At 37.7% G+C, this 27,840-nt stretch overlaps 1 protein-coding gene across 3 annotated transcripts; it reads right to left on the bottom strand.

The window, feature by feature from the left end:
- Nucleotides 1–446: 446 nt before the first annotated feature.
- Nucleotides 447–26,717, bottom strand: impg1a (interphotoreceptor matrix proteoglycan 1a). 3 transcript variants are annotated; one of them, XM_077219623.1, is made up of 19 exons: nucleotides 26,422–26,716; nucleotides 25,358–25,570; nucleotides 23,179–23,345; nucleotides 19,662–19,693; nucleotides 19,505–19,553; nucleotides 19,323–19,421; nucleotides 16,651–16,800; nucleotides 16,106–16,164; nucleotides 15,844–15,864; nucleotides 15,540–15,718; nucleotides 15,369–15,430; nucleotides 11,782–13,411; nucleotides 10,844–11,421; nucleotides 10,193–10,412; nucleotides 9,855–10,065; nucleotides 9,091–9,276; nucleotides 3,572–3,648; nucleotides 611–921; nucleotides 447–576 (listed from the first exon to the last, which is right to left on the bottom strand). In XM_077219623.1, the coding sequence occupies exons 1-17, from the start codon at nucleotides 26,516–26,518 to the stop codon at nucleotides 3,609–3,611; spliced, it is 3,993 nt and encodes a 1,330-aa protein (XP_077075738.1). In that variant the 5' UTR covers nucleotides 26,519–26,716; the 3' UTR covers nucleotides 447–576; nucleotides 611–921; nucleotides 3,572–3,608. The 3 variants fall into 3 exon arrangements, with proteins under 3 accessions (XP_077075738.1, XP_077075739.1, XP_077075740.1); XM_077219624.1 differs by lacking the exon at nucleotides 15,844–15,864 and having other exon boundaries at nucleotides 26,422–26,717; XM_077219625.1 differs by lacking the exon at nucleotides 9,091–9,276 and having other exon boundaries at nucleotides 451–576; nucleotides 26,422–26,709.
- Between the last annotated feature and the right edge of the window lie 1,123 nt (nucleotides 26,718–27,840).

Genomic DNA, 27,840 nt, shown 5'->3' on the forward strand with positions numbered 1-27,840 from the left:
GAGATTTATTTCTATAATCAAAATGAAGATTTGTATCAAACTAAAGGTACTGGTGTAGGCATTATCTGTCCAGCTAAATAAAGTTGTCTGTTTTCTTCCAACAAATAGTGAGATTTTATATAGATATAAAGCAGCACAATTGTGTCATGTAAAAAAAAAAAAACACAATTGTACAATAGATTTATGAGAACCTCATTTCAGGGATTCCCTCTTCTTTAACGTTTGACATTACAATTACAATGGGACAAGATAGATAGATAGATAGATAGATAGATAGATAGATAGATAGATAGATAGATAGATAGATAGATAGATAGATAGATAGATAGATAGATAGATAGTTCTTAAATCAATATATCTATTTAATTTCTTTGGGTACATTATACAAAATTGATTAAAAAATATTGTAGCACACTTTATTTTATGTTTGGTGCTATTTAACATTCAATCAAATAATGTGTGCAACAAAGTTCTCTTTTTTCTCAAGACAGCCATTCTAAAAGACAAAAAAAGTGTGTTCACTGTGCATGTAAGATCATTTATAATTATTAAACATCAAAACAATTATGTTCCAAACTATGAACATGATTGCTACTATGAACTATGGAACATATGAGAACATTTTAACAGTGTATTCTTTATGATCAGACAAGAACAATTTCCTCATTGTGAGGAAACCCTTAATCATTTCTGCCTAGTGAAAAGATTCTACCTGAAATCCAGTTGCGTTTCTTCACGTTCTCATGAGAACGACATGTAACATATTAACCAATAGCAACTCAACTTGGCTATCCATCTGTTCAGGATGTTTGGCCACTCCTTCTACAATCTTCATGAGTTGTGGGATCATGGGAAGTCTTTTTAAACATCTTTTAATGGCTGGACAAGCACCATTGGAAGACAGTATGACACGTCCCACTTCTGTTAAAAGAGAAACAAGTCATTTTGCATTGATCTTGTGCAATAGATAAAAAGATGTTTATCTATATAAATTATGTAGGATGTACTTTCATCATATGCATTATGAAACCCACACTAATATATATATATGTGTGTATGTATGTGTGTATGTATGTGTGTATGTATGTATGTATGTATGTATGTATGTATGTATGTATGTATGTATGTATGTATGTATGTATGTATGTATGTATGTATGTATGTATGTATGTATGTATGTATGTATGTATGTATGTATGTATGTATGTATGTATGTATGTATGTATGTATGTATGTATGTATGTATGTATGTATGTATGTATGATGTAAATCTAATATCCATTAAAAATATTTAAATGACTTAAGTTTAGGCCCTGTTTACCCCTGGTATTAAGATGGGTTTTGGTCGATCGTATCACAAGTGGACAACACTAAATACAGTGGCCTTTTGCACAAAGCTAGCTGAATGAACAAACTCGGAGTTTCAGAGTAAGTTTTGAGTTGACAAATCCAGATAAATCCAACCGGGTTTAGATCAGGCTCAACAGGCTCACAACGCTTGGTATAAATGTTCTCTGTCATCTCAGGTTTGAAGCAGAATGCATGATGTGAGTCAAAGATTTAGGCCTAATCATTTATATAGTTTCACAAAGAGCTCAAAAGAATACACATAAGCTTAATCTGTTTAAAAGCTTTATATATAATACATGTATTATATTTATTTTAATTTAAAAGCAAAGTTTAATATTGTCAATTAATATAATAATTATATGAATATATTATATGAATTGTGCATATTTATAATTATATAAATATAATAAATAATTTAATTGCTTTATTGCATCTTAATTCACAACTGATACTAACCCAGAATAAATCCATGTAGCGCAAGTTCCCATAGCAATGAAACCTGCTAAAAACCAATCCACATCCTTGAGCCCAAAAAACAGAGTTTGCTCAAACTAATCTTGAACTTTCCTGGGAAGCAACTGAAACCGGCATTGTGTAACAGGCCACAGGTGTAAGCAGGACCATATTGTTAAATTGGATTCAATTGTGCTGAAGTACAGTCCAGCTAGTAACCACACAACATTTTAGTCTTGATTAATTAACCTGCAACATGACATTAAGCTAGACCTGGGCCTGTACCATGATTGTAGTTGAACAAACTCAGGGTTACAGGATTAATTTTGAGTTGACAAAAAACAAACCAATCCAACCAGTCTTTGTTGGTACCATGATGCTGATTGGAACTTTCTCTGTCAACTCAGGCTTTGATCCTGAGTTTAGGAGTTTAGGTGTGACATCAGTAGCGAACAGCCAATCACATTCTGATAAAGAGTGAAACTGCGATTCATTTCTAACAAGAGAAGCAGCACAATTCACTTATTAAATAAAAGTATTAAAATATTAAGAATTTAAACAAATTTACACAGCAAGAAGAAAATGGCTGTCTATGAAAGAGAACAACTAAAAGAAAAAGTCTTGCTTCTGTATATCAGTGCAAGTAAAAGTTGTGAAGTTAGTTTATACAGTTGATAAATGTATAGAGAGAATTGAACATTTAAGCTCACATGTAGTCATTTTATAGCTTTATCTATTGATTCCAAGGCGTATTTATATTACCTTGATATATTTATTCATTTAAACACTGTGTAATAATAATTGATGAACTAAAATTGTACATGTGTGATCGATTAAGGGTATAATAATTACATAAATAATATCTAAATCATAAAAAATTATTATTCTTAATAAGCATTACTAAAAGCCAGTCGATTTTGTCTTTAAAAATCATTTGCAATGTAGTGACCTTTAATTTGGAGTAGAAATAGGAGGAGTGACTTTATCCTTTGCTCACAGCTGATTGGTCTAAGTTCGGTTTGCAACCTCTTACTGGAGCATGACCTGTCCCGGACCAGGTTAGCCATGGAGTGCAAGTTACTATGGCGATGAACACTGCTAAAAGCCAAACCACTTTCATGGTCCAACAGTATGGCATGCTCTATGGACAGGCTAACATGCTGATTCGCAGATTTGGAATGTGCTCAATACCTGTCAAAATCAGACTATTTAAGGCGTACTGACTACCATGTATACTGCACACCTGTGGAGGCGCTACAAAAAGAGTAGTATGAAAAAGCTAACTGTAGCATATAATGATGCCTTGCGGATGCTACTGAGGGTCCCACGATGGAGTAGTGCGAGCCAAATGTTTGTAAATGTGGGCTTGCCAAACTGCCGTGCTGTACTGCGAAATCTTATGTACAGGTGCAAGTGCAGGCTTTCGAGCTCGGCCAACAGTATCATCACTGCATTGACCAACCCTGGACTAAGTTCGGTGCGATATTACTCTAGTATCTGGTCTCATTGGCTTATGAGCCTATACAGGTGATAAATGTATTGCTTTTATGTGTGTCTCCTTTTGTTTGCAATATAGACCATTATTTACGTGTCTGAAATAAAGAAATAATAATAATAATGGTGCCTAAAACCCAGGGTTGGCGCAAACTAAACTGAAACATACCTGGCTAGCCACCTAAACAGGCTTCATGGTATAGGCCCCAGGTCTAATAGTTTGGGATTTGATTTGAACCACCACAAAACAAGGTGATATGAGATCTGATCTTACCTTAGTGACAGTATTATAATGTGGAGATCATCTTTGATTAACTCGTCAGGCCTGGTATGGTGGTCTGGTCTCGGCCACTGTAAAACAGGACAAAACACGCAACAATATGAAGCTCAAGTTTCAAAAGGCGAAGAAAGACATCAAGATCAGCTGAAGGGGAAAAGAAAATGTCATATCCCAAGGACAAATTCACAGGTGTCCATCACAATTTCTGTAAAAAAGACACATTAGTAAAAGTTTCTTATGTACAACACAGGCTGTTGTTTTAGAACATTCTGGAAATCATTTCATTTGGATTCCTTGGGTAAAGTCCTGTTTTATGGGATAAGTGGTCGCAAATATTTTCTATTAAATTGTAACTACAACAAAAAAAGAGGTTTCATTAGAATTTCTCCTGAAAGTCCTTGCAAGGCACCAAAACAACTGTTTTACGAATTGGCAAATCTAATGCCATTTTATATGTACAAATTAAAATGTAAGCATTAAGTTTTATTTTGCCAATGCGTAAATTAGTAACAGGATCAATTGTTATGAGGCTGTGTTGAATTTCAGTGTGCTCATGGATGATCTAGCAAACACCTAACAATTTTTAAACATCTAACATTGTAAATGTAAGAGAGATTTTCAAACTAAGGATAAAGTAATTTATCAGTGAATAACCCCCCCCCCCCCCCCCCCCCCCCCAAAAAAAACACATAGAGCTTAAAATGTGTGAAAAAGTTTAAAATGGAATTTGGTGGAAATATAATTTTGGAATATTTTGGAGAAGAAACCGTAATGGGAAATTTCAATATGGTTCTGCCTTGGAATCTCCAATTCGATGTTCATATTGTTTAGTTTTGGTTAACACGAGGATGTGAAAACCACATGTGTCCTAATCAGAAAAATGCCTGCGGTTCAGCCCACTGTTGGAAGATGCAACTGGAATCATATACACTCACAAGCCACTTTATTAGGTACATCTTGCTAGTACCAGATCGGACCCCCTTTTGTCTTCAGAAATGCCTTAATTCTTGCCAACATTCCTCAGAGATCCTGTGTGATGATAGCATCACACAGTCGCTGCAGATTTGTCACCTGCACATCTATGATGTGAATCTTCCGTTCCTCTACATCCCAAAGCTGCTGTATATGATTGAGATCTGGTGACTGGGGGCCATTTCAGTTTATTGAACTCAACGTCATGATCAAGACACCGGTTTGAGATGATTTAAGCTTTGTGACATGGTGCGTTATCCTGCTGGAAGTAGCCTTCAAAAGATGAACATCTGTGGTCATAAAGGGATGGACATGATCAGCAACAATTCTCAGGTAGACTGTGGCATTTAATTGATGCTCAGTTGGTACTAAGGGGGCCAAAGTGTGCCAAGAAAATAATCCACACACCATTACACCAACATTAGCCTGAACCATTGAAACAAGGCAGGATGGATCCGTGCTTACATGTTGTTTACACCAAATTCTGACCCGACCATCTTAATGTCGCCGCAGAAATCCAGACTCATCAGACCAGGTAAAGTTTTTCCAACCTTTTGTCCAGTTTTGGTGATCTGTGTGAATTGTAGCTTCAGTTTACTGTTCTTTGCTGACAGGAGTGCTGCTGCAGCTCATCTGCTAGAAAAGGTTCGAAGTTTTGTGTGTTCAGAGCTGCTCTTCTGCACCTTGGTTGTAACGAGTGCTTATTTGTGTTACTGCTGCCTTTATATCAGCTCCAACCAGTCTGGCCATTCTTGTCTGATCTCTGGCATCAACAAGGCATCTTTGCCCACAGAACTGCCACTCACTGGATATTTTCTCTTTGCCGGACCATTCTCCGTAAACCTTACAGATGGTTGTGTGAGAAAAGCCTGTCTGGCACCAACAGCCATGCCACATTCACATGCCAAGTCACTTAAATCACCTTTATTCCCCAGCCATAGCCATATCACCCTGGACCCCTAAGACTGGTTGAGCAATGAAGCTAAGCAGGGGTTAGCCTGGTCAGTACCTGGATGGGAGACTCCAGGGAAAACTAGGTTGCTGCTAGTGAGGCCAGTAGGGGGCGCTGCTCACCCTGTGATCTTTGCGGGTCCGAACGGCATACTGTAACAAGCACTGTCCTTCGGATGAGATGTTAAACCGAGGGTCCAGACTCTCTGTGGTCATTAAAAATCCCATGGTACTTCTCTTAGGCTGCGTTTACACTTGGCATTAACATGCCACCTGTATCCGGATGTTGTCCACATACACATTGAAAAGACAAGTGTAAACGCACATCTGATCGGAATGTTATCCGATCAGCGTGTCCAGGTTCGGAGGTAGTCGAGGACGCATTGTGATCGGATCTCTGTGTAATGTAAACGCAATCCAGCCATCGTGTCTGCATTAACAGGTGGACGTAATTTAAATCCCCGCCCAGTCTCCCCGCGTGACTGTCAGAAAATAATGGCCAGACCATAGACTGTAAAAAAATATGGACGTAGTGTACGTGACATCACCCATAGGTTTCAGAAGAGCGTTTTTGAAGCCTAAAGTGGGCGGGGCCAACCGTCGCCATCTTGGCAGCGCGTCATCTCTCGTCACTCCCGGATAAAAGAAAATCGAAGAAAATGGTTAAAGAGGCGGGACGTGGGTGGAGCTGAGGTGGTAATGCTATGCTACTGGCCTCACGCTAAAGTGACAGCTGATTGTAGAAGTAAAGCCAATAGTTAAAGTTCATGTTTTTGCCCTTCGAAATACTATAATAATTAAAATAAGTAACTAAAAGTGAGACTGTATATCGTGATGCATTATTATTCTGCTAGTTAAAAATGTATGATCATGCAGTAATTTACAATATTGCTCTGAGCTTGTGCGTTTGACAGTGATTCATGCGCATACGTTACATGTCAGTCAGCGCGGCATCGCAAATCAAGTTTTTAAAATCTGATTTTGGCCGCCTCTCAATTTCTCAAATGGGTTAAACCAAAAATATTACCTCAGAAGTTCAAGTAAATGCAATAGAAATCCGCGCTCATTCAAGGGTGTGCATTTATTGCATGGACGGAGAGAAAGCACTTGACACCTGCAGGATTTTATCTCATGGTACTTTTTATTTAACACTTAAAAGTTAAATAAGCATATCTGTTCCGTAGGAGCAATGGTACCGCATAACGAGTGTAGCCTGTATAGCTACTCCAAAAAGCAACGAAATGGTCAGACATCCATTAGTGCATGCGAGGAAAACAACTGGAAATACAGCGCTGGTTGTTCTCTCCATACTCGACAACGACGGAATCCAACGGCGAGACCAAAGGTAAAATGCGTGTATTAAATTGAATGAAATAATCCCGAATACGATAAATTAGCCGAGGTAACGTGACGGCTAACAGACAGCAGACACAAGGCTAATAATGACTATAACGACAGCAGCGGGAATCCACCTGTCACTCAAAAGTGGACAAACCCTTAATTATGCAGAACTTTAAATATTAATCAACTTAACGGATGAGTTATAAAAAAAAAATCACCCCCTCACAGTTATGAAAGGCAAAATTAGCTGTATAGACCAAAGCCACATAGAGAACCAGGCTGTAAACATGTTTTTTTCTGCTGTAAAGTTGGTAATTTTAACATGGGGGAGATACAGATTTGACTCACTTGTGCAGCCAGCCTCAAGCGGCCAGTCAATGATTTGCAGTTTAACTCACTTCCTTGTTGGTTTCAAGAGAGAGACGGGGAGGTTGCCGCTTGGGCCAGACGCAGTTTAGACAAGAAATGAAACTTATTTGAACCTTACAATAAACGTCAATCTTTAAAACAGTTTATTTAGACTTACATGATACGATGTGTGTCATTTTTCATTTTAATTTTGCAACATTATCTGAACGAGGCGATCGCCTGTACAATCACAGTCAGTCATGAAGAGCTGCACGCTGCTTTGCCAGAGGAATAATCGGAATCTGAATTTTTTTAATGTTTTAAATGTTGAAAGTTTTTATTGTTTTATTGTCAATATAGTCATTGCACGCTATAGCCTAAGAAAACCCAGATGATCGATGTGACTTTAACATGATCAACCCAGTTATTTTTGTATGATCAACTCTGGAAGTATTCCTTCGTTCAAAAAAAAGTTAATTTGATCTAATTACTGGAGACTGAAAGTAAAGTGAGTGAGTGAAAGCAATTGGGACATTGTTTAATTTGTATCATCTTTACTCTTAGTACTACGGACCTAATTTATGCAGAAAACAGAAATCCGGCATACCTAATGTGAACAAATGTAAACGCACAATGTCCTGATTGGCTAATGATCCGATCGGATCACGTGATCGCATGTTAATGCCAAGTGTAAAAGCAGCCTTAGAGAGTATGGGTGTAACCCCGGTGTCCCGGCCTAATTCCCTCCATTGGCCTTTATCAATCATGACCTCCTACTAATCTCCATCCTTTGAATTGGCTCGATCACTCTTTTTCCTCTCCACCTATAGCTGGTGTGTTGTGAATGCACTAGCGCAGTTGTATTGTGGCTGCCATCACATTATCCAAGTGGATGCTGCACACTGGTGGTGGTAGAGGAGAGAATTTTCTATGTTTGTAAAGCGCTTTGGGTGTACAGTAATACACATTAAAACGCTATATAAATGCCTCATTCATACATTGATTCATTCATTCTAATGCTCAGTTTGAACTTCAACAGATTATCTTGACCAAGTCTGCATGCCTACATGCATTGAGTTACTGCCATGTGATTGGCTGATTAGATATTTGCCTTAATGAGAAGTTGAAGAGGTGCATCTAATAAAGTGGCCAGTGAGTGTATATTGACTTTCAGTAAATGGGATACTGCAATAAATGTATGCTGGACTTTAGGTTTTTTAGAATTTGTCTTGAATAATTTTTACTTGGGGAGGCTCCAGTTGTTAATCCAGTTGGGCTGGAACAGAGACATCTGATTGTTCAGTGAATGAAAATATACTATCCCAAAGATAAAAGGCACAGAATGAAACTAAGGAATGATATGTATATGTAATGTATATCTAATGAGAGTTTAAAAGTGTGTTCATAAATGTGTTTAGAACAGAATCACTTGAAGAATAGATTGGGAAGCAAGTAAAGATTTTATACATTTTATGCAAAGCAATTTTGTAAATAACTAATATTTCGAATTAACTGTGAAATAGTTTGCTTAAGACAGATATTATATAAGACACGTGTCAAATTAATTAATATGCTTTTTCGCAGCAATATGCCATTAAAGGAATATCTTCTCTTATTTTGTAAAAACAGACAAAAATTGCGTAAGCATGAAACTGAACACATAACAGAATTTGTTGTTTGTTCTTGCAAACTGACGAACTTGGGTACTGGACTTGGAACATTCCTAACATAAGGAATAAAGAATTTGAATTTGGTATGTTGCTTACATTTGTATATCTATTTGTCTAGCCGAAATTTCAAAGATAAATTTATTTGTATATCTTATCTTTGGTATCTTTGTTAACACAACAAATGTTTAACCGCAAAAAATTCTGAAAATCTGACAAAAAAGACCTGCTTACACTAGAGTTAGTGTCTTTCTGGTCCGTACACATTTCCTGCACATAGATAACAAGAGAGAAATGATGGCATAAAGAAAGGCCAGCACCCCCACGAGGCACACTAGGGAAAGAAAGGGGTCTAGTGACACGGAGACCAGCTCTGCACATCTCTCCCCGATAAATTGCCAGAATTTACCTACAGGACATCTAAAAGGTTCAAGAGAGACAGTTAGAACATGTACAATGGAGGTTTTATTATTAAAGGGTTAGTTCACCCCTAAAAAATCTGTAATTTATTACTCAGCTTCATTTCGTTCCAAACCCGAAAGACCTTTGTTCATCTTCGTAACACAAATTTAGATATTTTTGATATCCGAGAGGATTCTGAATCAGCCATAGGCAGCATCTTCATTGTAACTTTCAAGGCCCAGAAATATATAAAGTCGACATTCTGACGTAGAAGTAATTCATGACAGAAATTTCATTTTTGGGTGAACTAACCCTTTAAAGAGATCCTTCACAGCTATACAGCAGCATCCCTCTGCTTACATATTTAAAACATTTAAAGAAATGACCACAAAGCATAAGCAAAACTACTGGAGTGCTGGAAAAAATGTCCCACTATAAATGTATTATACAAGTTAGCCAGCATATAGTCAGAAACTTGATTTACCTAATTAAGGTAAAAACAAGAGCATTTTTTTCAATTCTGAAGCATAATTGAGTTGAATTTAGATTGTAGAATTGAACTGTTTATAGCTATATATGATTGTTCGCTGAGGTACCTGCAAGCGGCACCATGCCCTGGTACAATCTCACACTCTCCTCCATTGAGACAGAAATCAGGCTGGACCACACAGAGGCTCTGACATGGCAGTCCTTCCAGCGTTACGTAGCCTGGGTCACATAAACATTGTGCTTCCTTTGTCCAGAGGTTCACCACGCACTTCGAAAATTCATTGCAGGCAAGAAACTTGCAAGGGTCACCTTGATCAGCTAAAATGAAAGAACAAATTAGATCTCAGTTGTATCAATTCTTTACCTTCCATGTTTCTGCTTTCCAGATAGACTGATCCAGTTTGAAATCAATAGTAATGGATGCTCACAAAGGTAAGACTCTTACCTGGTTCTATGTCTAGGGAATGGCTGTCAATCTCTATGTCCAAACGCTGGGCTGCAGCATCACAAAACTCCTCCAAGACATGCTGGACAGCCTGAGTAATGTTGTACGGCACAGACTTGGCAAATTTCACCTTGCTGTTGACCACCACACTTCCATTTCTGAAGTTAAGGATCTCTAACTGCTTAAAGCCTGTTAGGTTAGACCGTAGATATGGAAGTAGCTGTGCACAGAGGAGACAAAGGCATAATTTATGTATGTTCACCATATAAACATCACTGGACAATTACAGGAGTTAGCAGAAGGACCTTCTATTAACCTAATTGATAACCTTGAAAAGAATAATACCATACCGCATAGTATAAACTGTATACCACCTCATGTTCTTAAAATAATTTATATACCGAGTATGCAACGATAAACATTACAATAAAGTTACAATGTGCTACATTATTGTGACAAGACCCATCTAGGTATATGTTGCATGTTAGTTAAGCAAGTGGTGTCCTGTAGTCATCATGAACAGATGAAAAAAAAAATTGTCACAGTGATGTTGCTTAATCAAGAAAATAAAGAGTTGTATGTTCTCTCACTATATAATCTCACTGCTCACGACAATCAACAGAAATCCACATCTGAAATCGCTGCTCTTACCAGTTCAATAAATCTGTTTTCCAATGATCGGTATTCTGTAGAGCTCTTATTGAAAAGATCTTCAGAGAACATCATGTTTGTGACACGCAAACTGAAAAACACAATTAGTTCTTTGCCTTTGCTAGCTGTGGTCATTGAGGGAGTTGTTAAGTATGTTAGTGATGGCACTTTTGTTGTCTCCAAGGGATATCCTTCATTTGGAAAAGAATATCCATTGTCATAACTCAAGAGGTCAATGGTCTCAGTACTTACTACATCTATTTGGTCTAACTCCGTGGCTAGGTCTTTTAAATTAGTAAATGGGTCCTCAGTTTCCACATTCAGTACTTTGTCATTTTCGGACTCTTTAAATACAAAGTCTTGGACAACAGTTGATTGTATATTTTCAGTTGGTGAATCATAATCCTTTTCCAAAGATGTCGGAGTGACGATCGATACATCTGTTAGAACTACTTCAAAAAGATCATGGTCTGCAGGTGAAGTTGTCAAAGGTGTATCAGTTGAAAGTATATCAGTGGGCAGTGATGCATTTTCTTCCTCTTGTTCTATAAGGACAACCTCTGTCGTAGTGTCTTCCTCTGGGAAATCAAAAATGACAGGTTAGAAATTACATGTAAAATGGAAAATAGTTATTTACGTGGATCAATATGACTGCCCAGCAATCTTAATTCTCCTATCCCTGATAGATGTAGCAGAAGAACTTCACCTAAAACAGCTCCTGTCACTTCTGCACTCGGGTGTCTTTCCCTTCTTTAGTCTATTATCCTGTCTTAACTTATATTTGAATTAAAGACTTGTATGGATGGTCTCCAGTGTTTCAGATGATAGCCAAAACTCTGGCTCTCTGCCATACATATTCCAACTTTTTCAAAAGTAATTTCAAAAATCTGTTTGCCAAACATTTTTATTGAGTAACACACATAGCATATCTCTCTCACCTATATCCATGAGCTGTGGCTCCTCAGTATCGCCAACAGCAGATGGCAAGTCCTCATCTTTCTTCGAAGCTTTCTCTTCAGATAGAGATTCTGAGGCAGTTGATACAGCAGGGTAAACATCAGCCACTTCTGGTTTTGTGGTGATGTCCTCTATAACCATATCTGGTATCTCAAGAACTCCCTCAGTAACCTCAGTTTTGGAGTTTGGATCCTTAAGCCCAAAGTCTTCCACATATTCAGGTTTACCAATGTCCATTTCTGGTTGAACACTGTCAACTGGCACAACGGGCAAATTATCACTTACAGGTTGGTAATAGTCAATGTTCTTAACAAGGTAAATTTCTGTCACAGTAATCTCTGGTGGTATAATCTCAATCATCTCTGCAGGAGGTTCCGTTGAACCTTCGGTAGGTTTGGGGACTTCACTTGCTATCTCCACATCAGGCTGTTCAGTTGTGATGCCTTCCTCATATTCTACCACATCAGAAGGCTTTGATTCAACAGCTTCTCTCTCGAGTTCCACCACCTCACCCTCTTCAAGTTCTGTTAAATGAGGTTCCTCCTTGTGTTGTACTGCCTCAGTTCCTGGCTTCCTAGTTACATGAACATCCTCCTCTTCTCTCACTTTAATCTCCTCGTCAGTTTTATGTTCCTCAACATTTCCTTTTGATTCTGTTTCTTCCTCTAAAACTTGTCCCTCTCGTTCTGCTACTTCATCCTGTTTAGTTGATTTTCCAATCCAATCTTCTTCTGGTTCTGGTGCCGCAGTCGTTCTCACAGGGTCTAATGTGATATACTCTGTATGAGATTCTGTTACCATAGTCACTTCTTCAGGTCGGAATACCTGATCTTCTAAAACAACAGTATCTTCATTTACTCCCTCAGATCCAGTTACTTCTACAGTTTCTGTTGTCACAACCTTTACCTTGGGTAAATCAACCTCAGACTTAGCTTCTTCCACTGGTTCAGCCATCACCATTTTGGTATCTTCCTCCTTTAGTACAATTACTGTGTGAGGCACCTCTGGAATTTCATTAGAATCTGTAACTTCAGTTATTGGATCAATTGGTTCAGTTGAAGGTTGTAGTGTAATGGTGAAGTCGGTTGTGACAGCCAACTTTGGTTGTTCAGACCCAGGACTTACGGTTGTAGCGGTGGTGAACAAAATGTGGGTGGTGGTTACTGGGTTAAACATGATGTTATCTTCTGGTATTGTGTTTAGATTAAAGTCACTCTCGGGTGTAGGTTTCTCTGGAGTTCTAGGCTGTTCTCCACTCGAGGGTAATGCTGAGATAGCAGCTGAAGATGTTGGAGTCAGATTGTTGTCTTTATCAACAATAACAACTGGTTTGCTGTCATTGTCAGAAGGAGCTTCCTCTACTGGTGGAATTTGAAAAGTTTCTTTTATGAGCTCACCAGTTTCCCCTTTAATAGTTTCAAGCTGGTGTATAATGACTGCCTCATTCTCAGGTTCAACTGTTGATTTTGTTGTTGTGGTGCTGTCTGTCTCTACAGCTGTGTGTAAAATGGTCTCCAAAACATTCTCATCGCCATCTGAGGAAAGATGAACTTCAACCTTGGTTTCTTTTGTTGGAAAACTGAGGTCACCATTTGAATCTCGATCAGAGGACTGCAAATTAACAGATGTACAATTATGTTGTTGCATTTAAATTTGTTATGCTAGTCTTATGCTTTGTAAAATAGTAAAAAAAAAAAAACACAAAAGACTTAAAACAGGCAGTTCTGGTCCTGGTTGCCGGTGCAGCAATTCAGTCATGCTAAACATACGCTAATGCCTTCACAGGCTGCTCTATATATTACTATTATTATTAGTTTACATGAAGAAATATATCTTGTAGCTGATGACACTTTTAATGTCTTAATAAAAAACTGTGTTTTTATATTTTTGGAGTGTCTATTTAAACCCAATGCAAATAGCTCGCCTTGGTGGTGGTTGAGGCTATTTCCACTAACTCCGCCCACCATTGTCTGATTGAGCCAGACAAAACTACAAAAGAAGTCCTACTAATAATAGGATCAGTGGTGTGAGACTTGTGAGGTATGTGGCGTTAGAGGCATTCATTTTAAATACAAATTAAGAAAATATTCAATAAGTGTAAATAAAGTGCTCAACGGGTAATTCATAGTGGAAATAAAGTGTTTATTTGGTAGGTGTAGGGGATGGCTTTAGGGATATTAATGTCCCAACAAGGCTGCAACAATAGCATCTATTACCGTTTACAATTGGAGTAAATAACATTAACGTTATCTGCACTTAGTGCAAAGAAAACACTTTTTATTGCTATTTACCCTTATTTACACTACACTTTATTTACACATTTTACACTAAATGGCATCTATCGCTTATTTGGTAACTGTTTTTTAAAACAATAAAGCTCTTGAAGTTATTCTACATTGTCAATATGGAAGGCGTTTCTGGTAAGGGTGCTGCGATTGATTGGGTGCTAAAAGCAGCTTTATATAGTTTGATCGGTGGTCTCTATAAAGGCAGATCAGAAAACTTGCGAGACAATTTTTTATGCGCAGCTAAAATTGCTTCACTGCATTCACCAGTCTGGCATATCTACCAGTTGTATGAAAAGGACATTTGCAATGTCTCTGCTGTGCGCAACGACAGCAAGAAACTAGGGCTGTGCGATTTTAGTAAATTTCTTTCCTTCCCAGCGGTGTGCTTTTGTTCCTCCCTAAAAGCCCAAACTTCCTAAAAATCCAAAACACAGTTAAGAAGGCGGTTGCAGCACACAAACCCAAGAATATTACTGAACTGGAGGTCATTGTTCATGAGGATGAGGAATGGGCTAAGATTCCTCAGAAACTCTGCCAGAAGCTTGTGTCTGGTTATAGCCTATATCTCGTTTGCAGCAGGTCATGAAAGCAAAAGCGTGTTTTACTGAAGAGTACTGAAGATACTTGCCATGAAGAGGTTGAATAAATTTGAGACTGCAGAAGTCATAAAAAGTTGCGTTTTAAATTGAAAATTGGGGAAACCACTTGAAATATTTGTTGCGTTGAACTATTTCAATTACTGTTGTTTGATTTGTTCATTGCAAACAATTGAAAATATATACATTTTGTCAATAAACCTGATGTGCAATCGGGGTTGAATAATTTCAATTACAACTGTATATTTAACGTATACAGTATAGATTATGCATTGTTGTTTTATATTTGATTACTTTCTGTTGACAAAGACTGTTCTGTTTTTTTATTGTTATTATTTATTTCACAGGAATGCTATATTTGTATATATGCTTTAACAAACTCTAAGTTGTTCCCAATCACTTCTAGGAGAGGAAATGGAATATGTTGCTTACCATTTAATAAAGAGTTGTCAATTCATGATACTTTCTCATCTCTTAAATTGTTCTATAAATGCACTGTTGTTAAGAATAGTATTATTTATTTCAGTAATCGTACTGCTACCATTGATCAGTGATCGGCCCCAAAAATCATGATCTGAGCACCCTTAGTTTCAGGCATTTTTTGTAAGTTGTGCCCCTTTATCCACATTGACGATATAAAATGGTCTCTTGTACCTCATTGTTTAATTATATGACATTAGTCACCTCAGTTACTATGTCTTCAGAAACCTCAGTGACAGTCGATCTGGTTGAGGGTTGGTCTTTGCCTGATGAGAGAAAATTTGTACAGAACTTGTAAAATATAATTAAACAATACTTTTTGTTCTTATTTTAAATACATTTCACATGGAAATGCATTTTTATTTGTGCATGTACCTGTCTCGAATGTCAGTGAATTAAGATCAAGAAGAGAGGTCTTTTTGCTCAGTGCTTTAACTATCATGTCCTTCAGAATTGGTCCTGTAGATGAAACAACTGTGCCAAGACTTTCATCAGCAATGGTTGGTACAATAGTCTCAAAAACAGCTGAATAGACTGCAGATATTCCTCCAGCCCTGGAGAAATGGAGGCAATAAGCATTTTCATTTATTTATGAAGCAGATGCTTTTATGCCAGTAAATAAATGGATAATACTAAAGTTTATTCTACACAGCACATTATATACATATGTAACTTTTACCCTTCAGGCTCTTCCGCCTCGCTTGCATGTAGGAAAGGATACAAAGATGTAAAGTAAAATGCAACAGAGAAATCAGATATACACAAACACTTCCCTGGTGAAATATTAATAGCTAATGATGGAGATACAAACTCAAATGCCAGTGTGAATATTATCATTATTTTCACATTAGCAATATGCCTCAGACAATCAGTTGGTCACTGATGTTGTAATAAAGAAAGTGATGATGAATTCAGAAGAGTTTTTTTTTTAGTACACCTACCTAATTCTTAACACGTGGACATCCATAAATCCAGGTAGGTCTTTGAAAACATGTTGCATCTGCAACAAGCAGACAAGTGTGCAGTTTAACATGTTGCTATGGAAGCTTGTTTCCACAACTTAATAAAACATAAAAAAAGGTAGTAGCGACTTTATAACTCGCAACTGTGAGTTTACATCTCACAATTTTGACTTTTTTCCTCAGAATTACAAGATATAAACTTGAAATTGCGAGTTTATATCTCACAATTCTGAGGAAAAAAGTCAGAATTGTGAGATAAAAAGTCACAATTATCTTTTGTAACAAGATTCCATAGGTTGCCCATTATATCAAATGTATAAACCAATACCGCCAGGTAGCACAATCCATCATTTTCAAGACAGAACAGAAAGTCCTTCAACAGGTCCACAAAACATTACATTTCCTACAACCCCTTCTGTCCCTAGATCCCTCAGTCTAACCCTAGTGAAGCCTCTTAACCCGTTGAAGCTTTGATTCCTCAAAAATATTGAATGGTGGATTACTGTTTGGTCATTTTCACAAACCTGATCTTGAAGATGCTGTGACAGGTCATGATACTGAGGTGAATCGGCAACTCTCAGTATTTCTTGATACCCGTGGTCCATCAGTGTAAGGCTGAACTCTATGACATGGTGTACTGGCTGCTCTGGAACCACATTGTGAAGATCCAACTCCTGAAAATATACCACAAGAACTATTAAACAAGTACTGAAACAATGTATAACCTGCATAATTCCCCAAAAGGTTTAGGCAACTTTACAGGTTAATTTAAGAAATATTTTAATTGAAGTATTCATGCAAGTGCTGAAATAAGATACTTTGTCAAACAGGAATAGCACACATGGTAAATCTCCTTATCTAAAGTTAAAGAAGCTCAATTGTAGTAATTTCTTAATAAAGCAGTCAAACGTCAAAGATTCATGATCCCTGCACTCAAAAATATTGCTCCAAAGGCAATCTTGTTCTCTACTCTGGATACATATTTTGGTTTCTGGCAGATCTCTTTATGTGCCAGTTGTGAGACACTGACCACCTTTATCATCACAGTTGGGTATTTTTTAGGGTGAATTATCAATGTGGTGGATAGGCATAGGCGCAGGTAAAGAAGGGTCACAGAGTGCACATTCTGTCAAGTGCACAAACCATCACTGGAAGGGAGCCCTGTGTGTCTATATTATATTATATCTCAAATTAATTCAAATAACACACTAGAGTTGTGTGGGGTGGAGTTAAGAGCAATCGTCGGTGACATCAGTCATGTTGCATTGTGGTATATGGAGCTGCCTGACGTGTAAGTAGACTCGCTCCCTCAGTCAAAATCGTGGGGTTGAGGATCTGTCCATATAAACTTTCCTTGTCCACTTGAAGTGGAACACACTTCAAAATGGAGGATTGGTTTTCCCAAAGGGGACGTACTTAGGGAAGATTGTGAGTGTATAGCTGCGTTTAACTCCACATTTAGACATTTACTCACGGACATCCCTAAGCACTTCCCCTCTGGGAATCCCAACCGCCATTTTGAAGTTTTTAAAGTGTATTTGGACCCCTTGATTTTGATCCGACGGAATGAGTCCACTCAATATGTACTCAGATCCATAGACCGCATGCAACAGGATTGTGACCTCACAAAAGCAACCCGCAGTGCTCACACTTAATTTATCCAAAGGGCGCAGGGTTCTGCCAGTAGTGGGCACTCGTGCAACTTAAGAAATGATGAACATCCGAGTGAACGAGTCGGAGAGAAGTTAGCGTGGGTAGGGCATAAAAAAATGCAGTCGAGGTCTAAAAGCGAAGCGAAACAAAACTAGACCCTAGCTGGATCAGGTGTGTTTAATTGGTGTTGAAGTTAAGGTCTGTAAAATTAACCACCCTCCACCACCAGTACCCCTCATTTCCCACAGACAGTTGAGAAATCAGTGTATACTGTGGATGTTGCTGCAGCTAGATCTGCACACAGTTCTAATGTGCTATGAAACTACACCTAATATAGCTACAGGATGAATACTGCGCAATTTATGTTGCAAATCCATACTACCTAGACCCCGAAGCTGCCACCAGGCGCCACCATTTGCGCCATTTAGAATTTCAGCCGCCGCCAGCCAATAATTTCGAAAGCCAAATTGAGCAGCCATCTGATAAAGTTTGGCTGAGCCGGCTAGAATTATTTGCATCAAATAATAATTCTATCACATAGAGACATCCACACACGAAATATATAAACAATACACGAGATCCATTTTCCCACTGGATTCATAACAGCACAGTCTTGTGCTCGTTGCTACGATATACAGACTCACAGTGAATTGACGACCAATTAAAATTGCTCGTTTTCCGTACAGAAGAAGCAACGCATTTTTTTCTCGCACATGAGGTGAAATGGCGGATAAGAAGCAAGCAAGGTTATTTTGATCCTTAGGCCTACCCAGACTTTTGTTAAATCTTCAGGGCACGGTTGCACAAACACCTGAATCAAAGATTGATGTTATGAACCAAATATTCTGGAACGGAGAGATTTATAGCACTGAACGTGATATTACTGCAGTAACAAACCACCATTTCCACATTGCTAATTCACGACGCATGCTTCAGAGTACATTGAAGTGAAATGTGCAAAACTTTGTCCAAAATAATACTTATAACAGTGTGTGTTTATATTAAGTCGAGACACGGCAGGCAAAAACATCGTTGTTTTTTTTACTTGTCAATTTTGAGATTTTTGGATATTTGTCTTCAATAACATGTCTTCAGACTTGTGGAGAAAAAAAGTCCGAAATACACACTTAGGAAATATTGAGATCTAGTAAATCAGTACAACATAGACATCTGTAGACATGAAGTGGCAGCTTCAGCCATTTGCAGCTATGAAAAGTTTGAAGGCTGCAGCAGCCATTTAGGTTTTGGCTGAGCCGTCTAGCCAGCCAATAACTTCATTAGCCAGCCATTATTCTAAAAACAAATGGCTTTGGGCTCTAATACTACCTTATCTGTCTTAGAAGTTAAGCTGAAGCTAAGGCTTATTGGCCTGGTGGTCATTGCCCACGGTCATGGACAGCAGAGCAAAGGCTACTTATAAATAACATTTTGTAATGATTGAAATGATGTCACTATATTTTTAAAGTGAATTTCTAGCAACCACTGCTTCCAGTTTTTTAATATGAAAATTAAGTATATGAAGTAAGACAAATGTGCTCCAGACCTGTGAGGCAGTAGAGATGTCTGTTGTAATTCGGACAGTAGTAGATTCAGCTGTGGGAACAAATTCATGTACTGCTGCTTCAGTCAGGACTTCCTCTGAACATGAACAACAGAAATTGAGCTTAGTTCAGCTTACCTAAATTATGAAAACTTCTCACTGAAGACCAAAAACAATTCAACTATACCTTCCATTTCTTGTGCTTCATCAGTTGCTGGCTCTTCACTTATATTTCTATAAATTGAATATGTATCATGATATTAAAATAATCACCATAAATCACCATAGTCCATAATTTTTGTTAAAGATGATTAGATGATATGAAGTTAAATGCCGTCTCACCGTTCTAATTTTTCACTATTCTTATTCAACCTCTGTAAAGAAAAGGAAAATCATTACAACAGAATTTTTTACACAAAACATTACATTTTTGGCCATTGACTAAAAAGACTTGAAAAATGGTAACCTAAAAATTTCAACTTTTAAACTTTTAAGATTAATTTAAGTTAAAAAAAAAAAGTTTAATATAGATGAATCGACCTAACTTTTATGGCTAGAAATTGCTCTTTAAGGTCATAATTTCAGGTTACAACTTTTTAAAGTGTAAAAAGCAGCTAAAAACTCTCCTGGAGTTTATTTGGCTTCACACTCAAGAGTGTTAATGTGTGTAAAATGTGTGTAAAATATGAGTTTTAAAGCTCCAGTAGGTAGCTTTTGTAAACAAATATTGGTTAAAACTGTCATTATGTCCTGAAAGTAGAATATGAGACAGATAATCTGTGAAAAAAATCAAGCTCCTCTGGCTCCTCCCTGTGGTCCTATTGCCATTTGCAGAAATACACCGCTCCCGGTCAGAAACAACCAATCAGAGCCAGGAGGAATGTCTTAGCAGTGTCAATCACGCTCGTGTACGCGCTGATCACCCCTCTCTTGCACAGCGTACCGTCGTTTGTGACTCTCCTGTTCAAACTCGTTCATCCAAATGAACGAATCTTTTTTCGAGTCATTTCGTTCATTCAACGAACGAAATGACTCGAAAAAAAGATTTGTTCATTTTGAACGAGTCTTTTTCGGAGTCATTTCGTTCATTCAAAGAACGAAATGACTCGAAAAAAGATTTGTTCATTTTGATGAACGAGTTCGAACAGGATTACGAACGTGCATCACAGAACAGAGCAAGGCGAGCATTTGTGCTTATAAAACTTAAAGTTTTGTATTTATTTTTGAAATGACCGATCGTTTCGCTAGATAAGACCCTTATTCATCGTCTGGTATCGTTTAAAGCCCTTTGAAGCTGCACTGAAACTGTCATTTGGTCCTTGAAACGTTTGTGTCCTATTGAAGTCCATTATATGGAGAAAAAGCCTGGAATGTTTTCATCAAAAACCTTAATTTCTTTTCGACTGAAGAAAGAAAGACATGGAAATCTTGGATGACATGGGGGTGAGTAAATTATCAGCAAAAGTTTTTTTAAAAGTGAACTAATCCTTTAACGTTATCTTACTAGCTATTTATAACTTATAGAAAGAGTGCAACGTTATAAAGTTACATGTATTGCAAAATACATAATGATTTGAGGACCAAGTTTGTAGTCAAAGTATGGGCAGGCCATAGTCAATGTAAAGCATATTGTTGATGTTTTGTCCCTATTAGTGAATGTTCCATAACTGTTTATAAGCCGCCGTCATCGGTGGTCCTGTTTACTAGCCTGCGTGTTCACGACTGGCTCCGCTGTGGGGGAGGAGCTGTGGAGGGAGGAGCTGTGGAGGGAGGAGCTGTGGAGGGAGGAGCTGTTGAGGAGGAGCTGTGGAGGGAGGAGCTGTGGAGGAGGAGCTGTGGAGGGAGGAGCTGTGGAGGGAGGAGCTGTGGAGGGAGGAGCTGTGGGGGAGGAGCTGTGGAGGGAGGAGCTGTGGAGGGAGGAGCTGTGGAGGGAGGAGCTGTGGGGGAGGAGCTGTGGAGGGAGGGCTGAGTAGCGCAGCAGAGAGCAAGGGGGTTGGACCTGTAAGTTGTGTTTGTTCAAATTTTCAGGCTAAGTCAACATTTTCTCAAAACTCCCTACTCCAACTTTAAATGAACACTGAAGCAGGGTTAAAGTTAATGAGATAATTAAGTGAGTAATTGAGTGATGATTGACCATTATTGAAGACACCTGATGTTAACAAGCAGAATCACCAAAGGAGAAAATCACAATTTATAAGTCACCATTGTGGTGATCGGTGTTTGCTTTAGTTGAGCTCAAGACCCTTAAATTGTTAACATTAGATTTAGTTTGGCATTTAGTAACTGAGTTATAACAGCTAGATGATCAAAGAGAAAATGTGCTGTTGGTGGTGCTGTCTGGTGGTGTTGGTTATGTTTTGACATAATTATCATTTGACCTGAATCACCGAACTCATTTAGAGTTAGGATTATATTGTTGATTACAGCATCACTGTGATTCTAGCGCATAAGATCAAGCTTTTTCAGAATTATTCAATGAATTTCTTAGAAGCTGTTCTAAAAAAGAGATTCTAAAAAAACTTCCATGTAGGCACACAGTCACCGTGAATTTTGCCAAGTAAGACATGTTCCTGGATCAACATATTTTGTTGATCCTGGAACAACATTCCTGTTCCAAAATTTAGTCCATACCCAATCCCTACCCCTAAACCTAACCCTACCCATACCTTTTCCCTAAAATCAGAGGGAAATGATAGGTGAATAACACTGATGTTGAAGCACCTTACCCTGGTTCTAAGCCTTAACTTGACATAAACTGTAAACTTGTCCCTCAAATCTGATTGGTTGATCTGGAAGTTGTTCCAGGATCAACAAAGATGTTGATCCAGGAACATGTGGTACTTGGCGAAATCACGTTCACCGTAGGCACACACAGACATCGAGAATCAGCGTATGAACAGCATATTCAGATAAACAGATCAACTCTGAAAATTAGAAAGCAACCGACTAAAAAAATAGATATATCACCTATATAAATTCTGCCATTTTCATTTCTAAGAAACTTACTTTGAGTTTGTCTTAGGCCATTTTTGCAACAATTTGTAAAAAGAAAATCTGTAAAGCAGAAATAAAAGAAAATATAAAGAATAAAGTAAAATTAGTAAGACAATTCAGATCCTAATTTATTCATACCGCAATGCATGATGGGAGCCATGACTGAGTTTTGAGTTGTGGCACCCAGAATGCTCTGCAACATGCTTTATTATTGTCACCATTGTTGAGATTCACAGGTTAATTCTTGATGTTTGTGTCCAAATAATTTTTTTTTAAAAATCAAAGTTTTTGTATTAGAACAACATTTACGAAATACATTGGATTACATTGAAAATGCTAGTATGCTGTACAAGGACAGTGCTGCTTTAATCAATAAAGAAAACCTAAATCAGAGATTAGTCTCCAAATGTGTTTTCAGATCAAATACTGATTGTCAAAACACAATCAAGACCATCAAATCACCATTTATCTTTGTTCATCTAGCTGTTATAACTCAATTATAGCAGGCAAACAAAATCTAATGTTAATAGTTTAAGGGTCACAAGCCCAACTAAAACAATCACTGATCACCCTAACCGTGACTTAAAATTTAGATTTTCTCCTCTGGTGATTCTGCTTGTTAACATCAGGTGTCTTTAATAATGGTCAATCATCGCTCAAAAATCACATAATTTTCTCATTAGCTTTAACACTCTTCAGTGTTCATTTAACACTCATATTTTAACACTTTAACACTCTTGAGTGTGGAGCCAAATAAACTACCAGGAGAGCTTATTTAACACTGGAGTTTTTGCTGTGCACAAACATTCCAGTTTTATGACATCCTTTGACTACATAGTATTGTATGCATTTTTGATAAGTTTACCCTGTAGACCATGTCTACGTGTTCCTGCGAATGGCTGAAATTCATGGCGAGATCTGAGATGCACAGGGAGTTGTGCTGGCATGTGTGGACCCATTTCTGGTACTCTGAGTTGCTGGGAATTCTGTCCAAAAAGATCCGGAAAGCCTCCCATACAGCCTCCTGGCAAACTGACAATGTCAATAAATAAATAAGTGTTCAAATGAAACATTTTACAGCATATTTCCATCTTTCTGGATCTGTTTTGTATATTAAAATATATTCTTCTGTATTGCTGAATTGCAATCAAATATAACTCAACACAACAGATCAAATCAACAGAGGTGTTTCATTAATTAATTCATTTTAGATGATTTCTTATCTAATTTTGACTAATTATGCCTGATTATTCTCTGATATAGTGTACATTTTATAACAATTTATTTTGGATATATAAAAGAGCGTTATTTAAATTAGAATTTAAATGTATATGTTGAATGTCTTCATCTGACACACTTGAATTGTGCTGCATCCGAATTCACATACTGTAAAATAGGTACTCTATTTGTTTTGAAACTTGCTTTGTGACAGTTAAAAAAGTATGTACTATATATGATGAGTGTGTGTTGTGTAGTATGAATGAAAATCGGACGTACTACATCCACCATATTGTCACTGTCATGTGATCTACGGGCCACGGCATCAGTTGTGTCGCTTCACTACCATTCACTCATGGGATAGTAAAGTGTCCATCGGATGCACAATTCAGAATCTCTGCAGTAGTAAGTACTTTGGGTACTTTTCGCCTGCTGTTTTATGAACATTATTATTTCAGATGCTCACATACTGTTTTTCGCCTATATATAGTTGAGGGTGGAAGTCTCTGCTTATGAGCTGACAATCTCAATCAGGTGTGTTAGATGACGGAGACATCCAAATGCTGCATCTCAATTCAGAGGCTGCATCCTTCGAAGACAGACTGTGTCACCTCGGAATGACGAAGGCTGTCCCAATTCGAAGGCTCCTCCAAATGCGTCCTTTGTTTCCCGTGAAATGAAGGATAACACAGATGGATCCTTCGAGGCCTTGTCTACCCCAGAATTAATTACATACCAGTGAGAATGTTTTGGAGAGAAACTGCCAAATTATACTTTTAAACGTAAGTATTGTGTTTCAACTTACTCAAATATCTAATGATACAAATGTAAAAAGAAAAAATAATTGGTTTAAATCTATTAAAATGTTGACATATCTTACTAAGATGTGATTATATATAGTTAATGGACCATGGTGAACACATTTAGACAGTTTGGGAACTCTGTCAGACAGTTTAACATAACTTTCAGAAAAGTCTTGTACAAACGTAACTGTTGCTCATCAATGGCAGCTGTCAAGGTTGTCATACAGTAGTCCATATTTGAACTATTGAAAATTATTCTGGCAAAAGAGTCCTGGATCTTAAACTTTTTATACTTATCACGCCAAAGGATCCTCAAAGGATAACACAGTACATTCTCATAGACTTTTTCTGATGTTACATCAACCATACAGTATTCACTTTTTGATCTACTGAAAATATTTCTGCCCAAAGTGTCATCAAAGAGTAACTAACAATGTGTTCTCATAAACTACTTTAGGTAGTCCATCATCAAGAACAGTCCTCCGTAGGTTAGACCATCCCATTTAACAACGCTCAGTCCAAACTTCACAGCCTTCGAAGGATGCTGCCTCTGAATTGGTACGAAATGTGCAGTGTTAAGAAGGAGGGGCTTTCAGGAATAGGGTTGATAGCCACTGTACTAAACAAAACCAATTATGCATTTGAAAGGGTTAAAGGAATAGTTCACTTAAAAAGGAAAATTGCGTCATCATTAACTCACCCTCAAGTTGTTTCAAACCTGTATGAAGTTCCTTTTTCTGCTGAACACAAAGGAAGGTATTTTGAAGAATGTTGGTAACTAGACAGTTGATGTACCCCATTAACTTCCATTGTAGGAAAAAAATATAAGTCAGTGGGGTCCATCAACTGTTTTGTTTCCGACATTCTTCAAAATATCTTTCTTTGTGTTCAACAGAAGAAAGAAATTCATACAGATTTAAAACAATTTGAGGGTGAGTAAATAATAGAATAATTTCCATTTTTAACTGAAACTTTCTAACAGGGAAGATGTTTATTGTACATACGTTTGAGAGTTACATGTACCTCTCATTGTGTAGAATGTTCGATGGCTGGCTATGACCTCTCTCATTGTCTCCTGTGGACATACTTTCACCTCCGAGTGGAAGAAATCTGACCTCTTGACGCGATGCTTTTCCATTTCAAATATAGTTCTGACCCCTGAATTCTGCTTTGGTGCGTTTTGGTTTGTTAAACTGCTAGCATCAAGAGTCTCTAATGGGTTTAGCCTTCTTCTATCTGACAAAAAGTAAGTTAAAAATAAAAGGTTAGTAACTTCATTGTAATTCAGCATATTTCTGCCAAAATATTCTTTAGAAAGTTGACATTTATCAACTCTCAGCCCTCAATACAGTTTCAATACAGTAATTTATCCCCCCAAAAAACTAGGATATTCTGCAATGCTATGCATTGCTACTGCACTCATGTTTGAAGGACATTAATGTGTTTGTTTTTGGTGCAAAGGGCAAGCAAATTTACATTTTGCAGAATACATCTGGAACTGTCAGCTTCCACCAATAAATTCTGCAATAAATACATTTTAGTTTCTAAGAAACTTACTTTGAATTTGTCTTAGGCCATTTTTGCAACAATTTGTAAAAAAGAAAATCTGTATATCGTATAGAAAAGCTAAAAGCAAAATCAAAAGCAGTATATTTTAATGCATGGCACATGACTACTTGTTGACGTATATAGTGAATATCTAGTTCACAAAACTTCACGATTTGGTGATACAAATACAGCCCCCCCTCCCACCCATACTTAACACATTTGCCTCTGTAGTCATTTGTGTGGCTATATCTGAAACTTGTGACTGTTTCTTATAAAACCACTAAAACACTTAACACAAGTATATGTTCTTTATCAAAACAACATTTTGGTTGCACTCTACTACACATTGAATAACATTTTGATTCTAGGTGTGTCCAGTAATTTCACACATTGAGTATCATAATACACGTCCAGAAGTGCCACCTCATGTTTGACTATTACACTGCACTGCACACTGTTGCAGAAATCACTCATTCAAAAATTCAAACCGAAAATTCTGTCCTCATCTACATCTTTGACTGTAAATTTGACTTTGTTACCTTGTATTCCTGTGACGGACAGTATAAAGAAGAAGAGTGTGAAGAGATGCCCACTTTTCAAAGACATGCTGACTTGAAGTCGTACATCTAACCCCATGCTGTATTAAGACAGCACAAGACTTCAGGTGCTAAGTCCTTTTTCTTGGATATATCCGTCAGAAGCTGGAGAAGCCATTATGGTCCCTGAGATCTTGCTGTCAAGCACCGAGACCTAAAAATGGAAATGAAGAAACCTGGAAATTGAGACGAACTTTCAGTGTCTTACAGAAAACAACACTGTGAATGTAAAAAGCAGACAGAGAGAAAGCAGGCAGGAATAGATGATAGAGATGCAGTATTGGTGTAGAGGCGTGACATTGTGTGACAGATTACATTGAAGTAGTTAAAAAAGCAAGATCTGTTTCTGGAATAATCTGATTATCTGATGCTCAGACATAATCCTGCTTTACCCATGGCCCACCCACCTCATCCAATTACTGGCTTTTCCATTCAAGCATCTGTCAGCTGCAGTGCCAGATCAATCGCCCACTTCGTGTTGGGTAGCATCTCATGAACAGTGTTCACCCCAGTGCTGATGAAATCATGCCTACCATATCAGTGCATGTGTGGAGAAGAGAGCTGCGAATGATTGATACACTACTTGCTGGGTTTAAAAGGATGTCCATTCTCAAAAATGGATGTTTTTTGACATTTGGGATCACCTGTAATGGCCGTTTAAAGCCTGTTGAGTCTGACTGCTTTTGAACTATGACCCCTGTGATAGGGATAAGTGGAGGAAAGTTAGAAGTAATTACTGCTGATATTGACGGTCCAAAGGCTTGGTCTATAAATACCAAAGCCTTGGCATCAGATGAATTGCATGCTAATTCAGTGCTGTTTTTCTTTCATGTCAGTCCACCTCATATCTAATCAATGTTGTTTGTGTAAATGTGCACATTTGATCATGGTAGAATTGTCAGGTCAGTAAATGGTTTGTTTAACAGTTTACATTGTTTTAGAAAAAATCATTCATCTCATTCATCAGAGGTGCAGACTCGAGAGTATTTCCAGGGACACTTCAAATGACGACAGAGATGTTGCGTCATCAGATGCTGAGGATGTCAACGTGACTCCAGGGTTACACTGACTTTAATTGGCTCTGATGCTCATGTATTAAAATAAATGAAAATGTATTAAAAAAGTAGTGTGTAATCTACAGCCCAGTCATAACCCCAATAATTTATATAGCATAACACTGAGTACAAAAAACTTTGCAAGATTCCTTGCAATTGACAAACAAACAAACAAATTAATCTGTCTGTTGATTTAACCCTACTATGTAAACAGAATTCCTGATAAAGGGCTTTTGTAAAGAGGTCTGATCCGATTGAACTGTCTTGTTTTGATGACTGGAGAGCGTATCACAGTCTAGTGAATGCT

This window comes from Siphateles boraxobius, unplaced genomic scaffold (genome assembly GCF_051911475.1).
Source record: "Siphateles boraxobius isolate OS27281-9 unplaced genomic scaffold, OSU_SipBor_1 8, whole genome shotgun sequence".
NCBI lineage: Eukaryota > Metazoa > Chordata > Actinopteri > Cypriniformes > Leuciscidae > Siphateles > Siphateles boraxobius.

What these genes read in the sequence shown, in the direction of transcription:
- impg1a (XM_077219623.1), bottom strand. Translation starts at nt 26,518, where the DNA reads ATGGGGTTAGATGTACGACTTCAAGTCAGCATGTCTTTGAAAAGTGGG. An exon ending in ACGTAGACATGGTCTACAGG is followed by an intron (nt 19,694 to 23,178) that starts GTAAACTTATCA and finishes TTTTCTTTACAG; the next exon opens with AGGTTGAATAAGAATAGTGA. An exon ending in AATAGTGAAAAATTAGAACG is followed by an intron (nt 19,554 to 19,661) that starts GTGAGACGGCAT and finishes TTCAATTTATAG; the next exon opens with AAATATAAGTGAAGAGCCAG.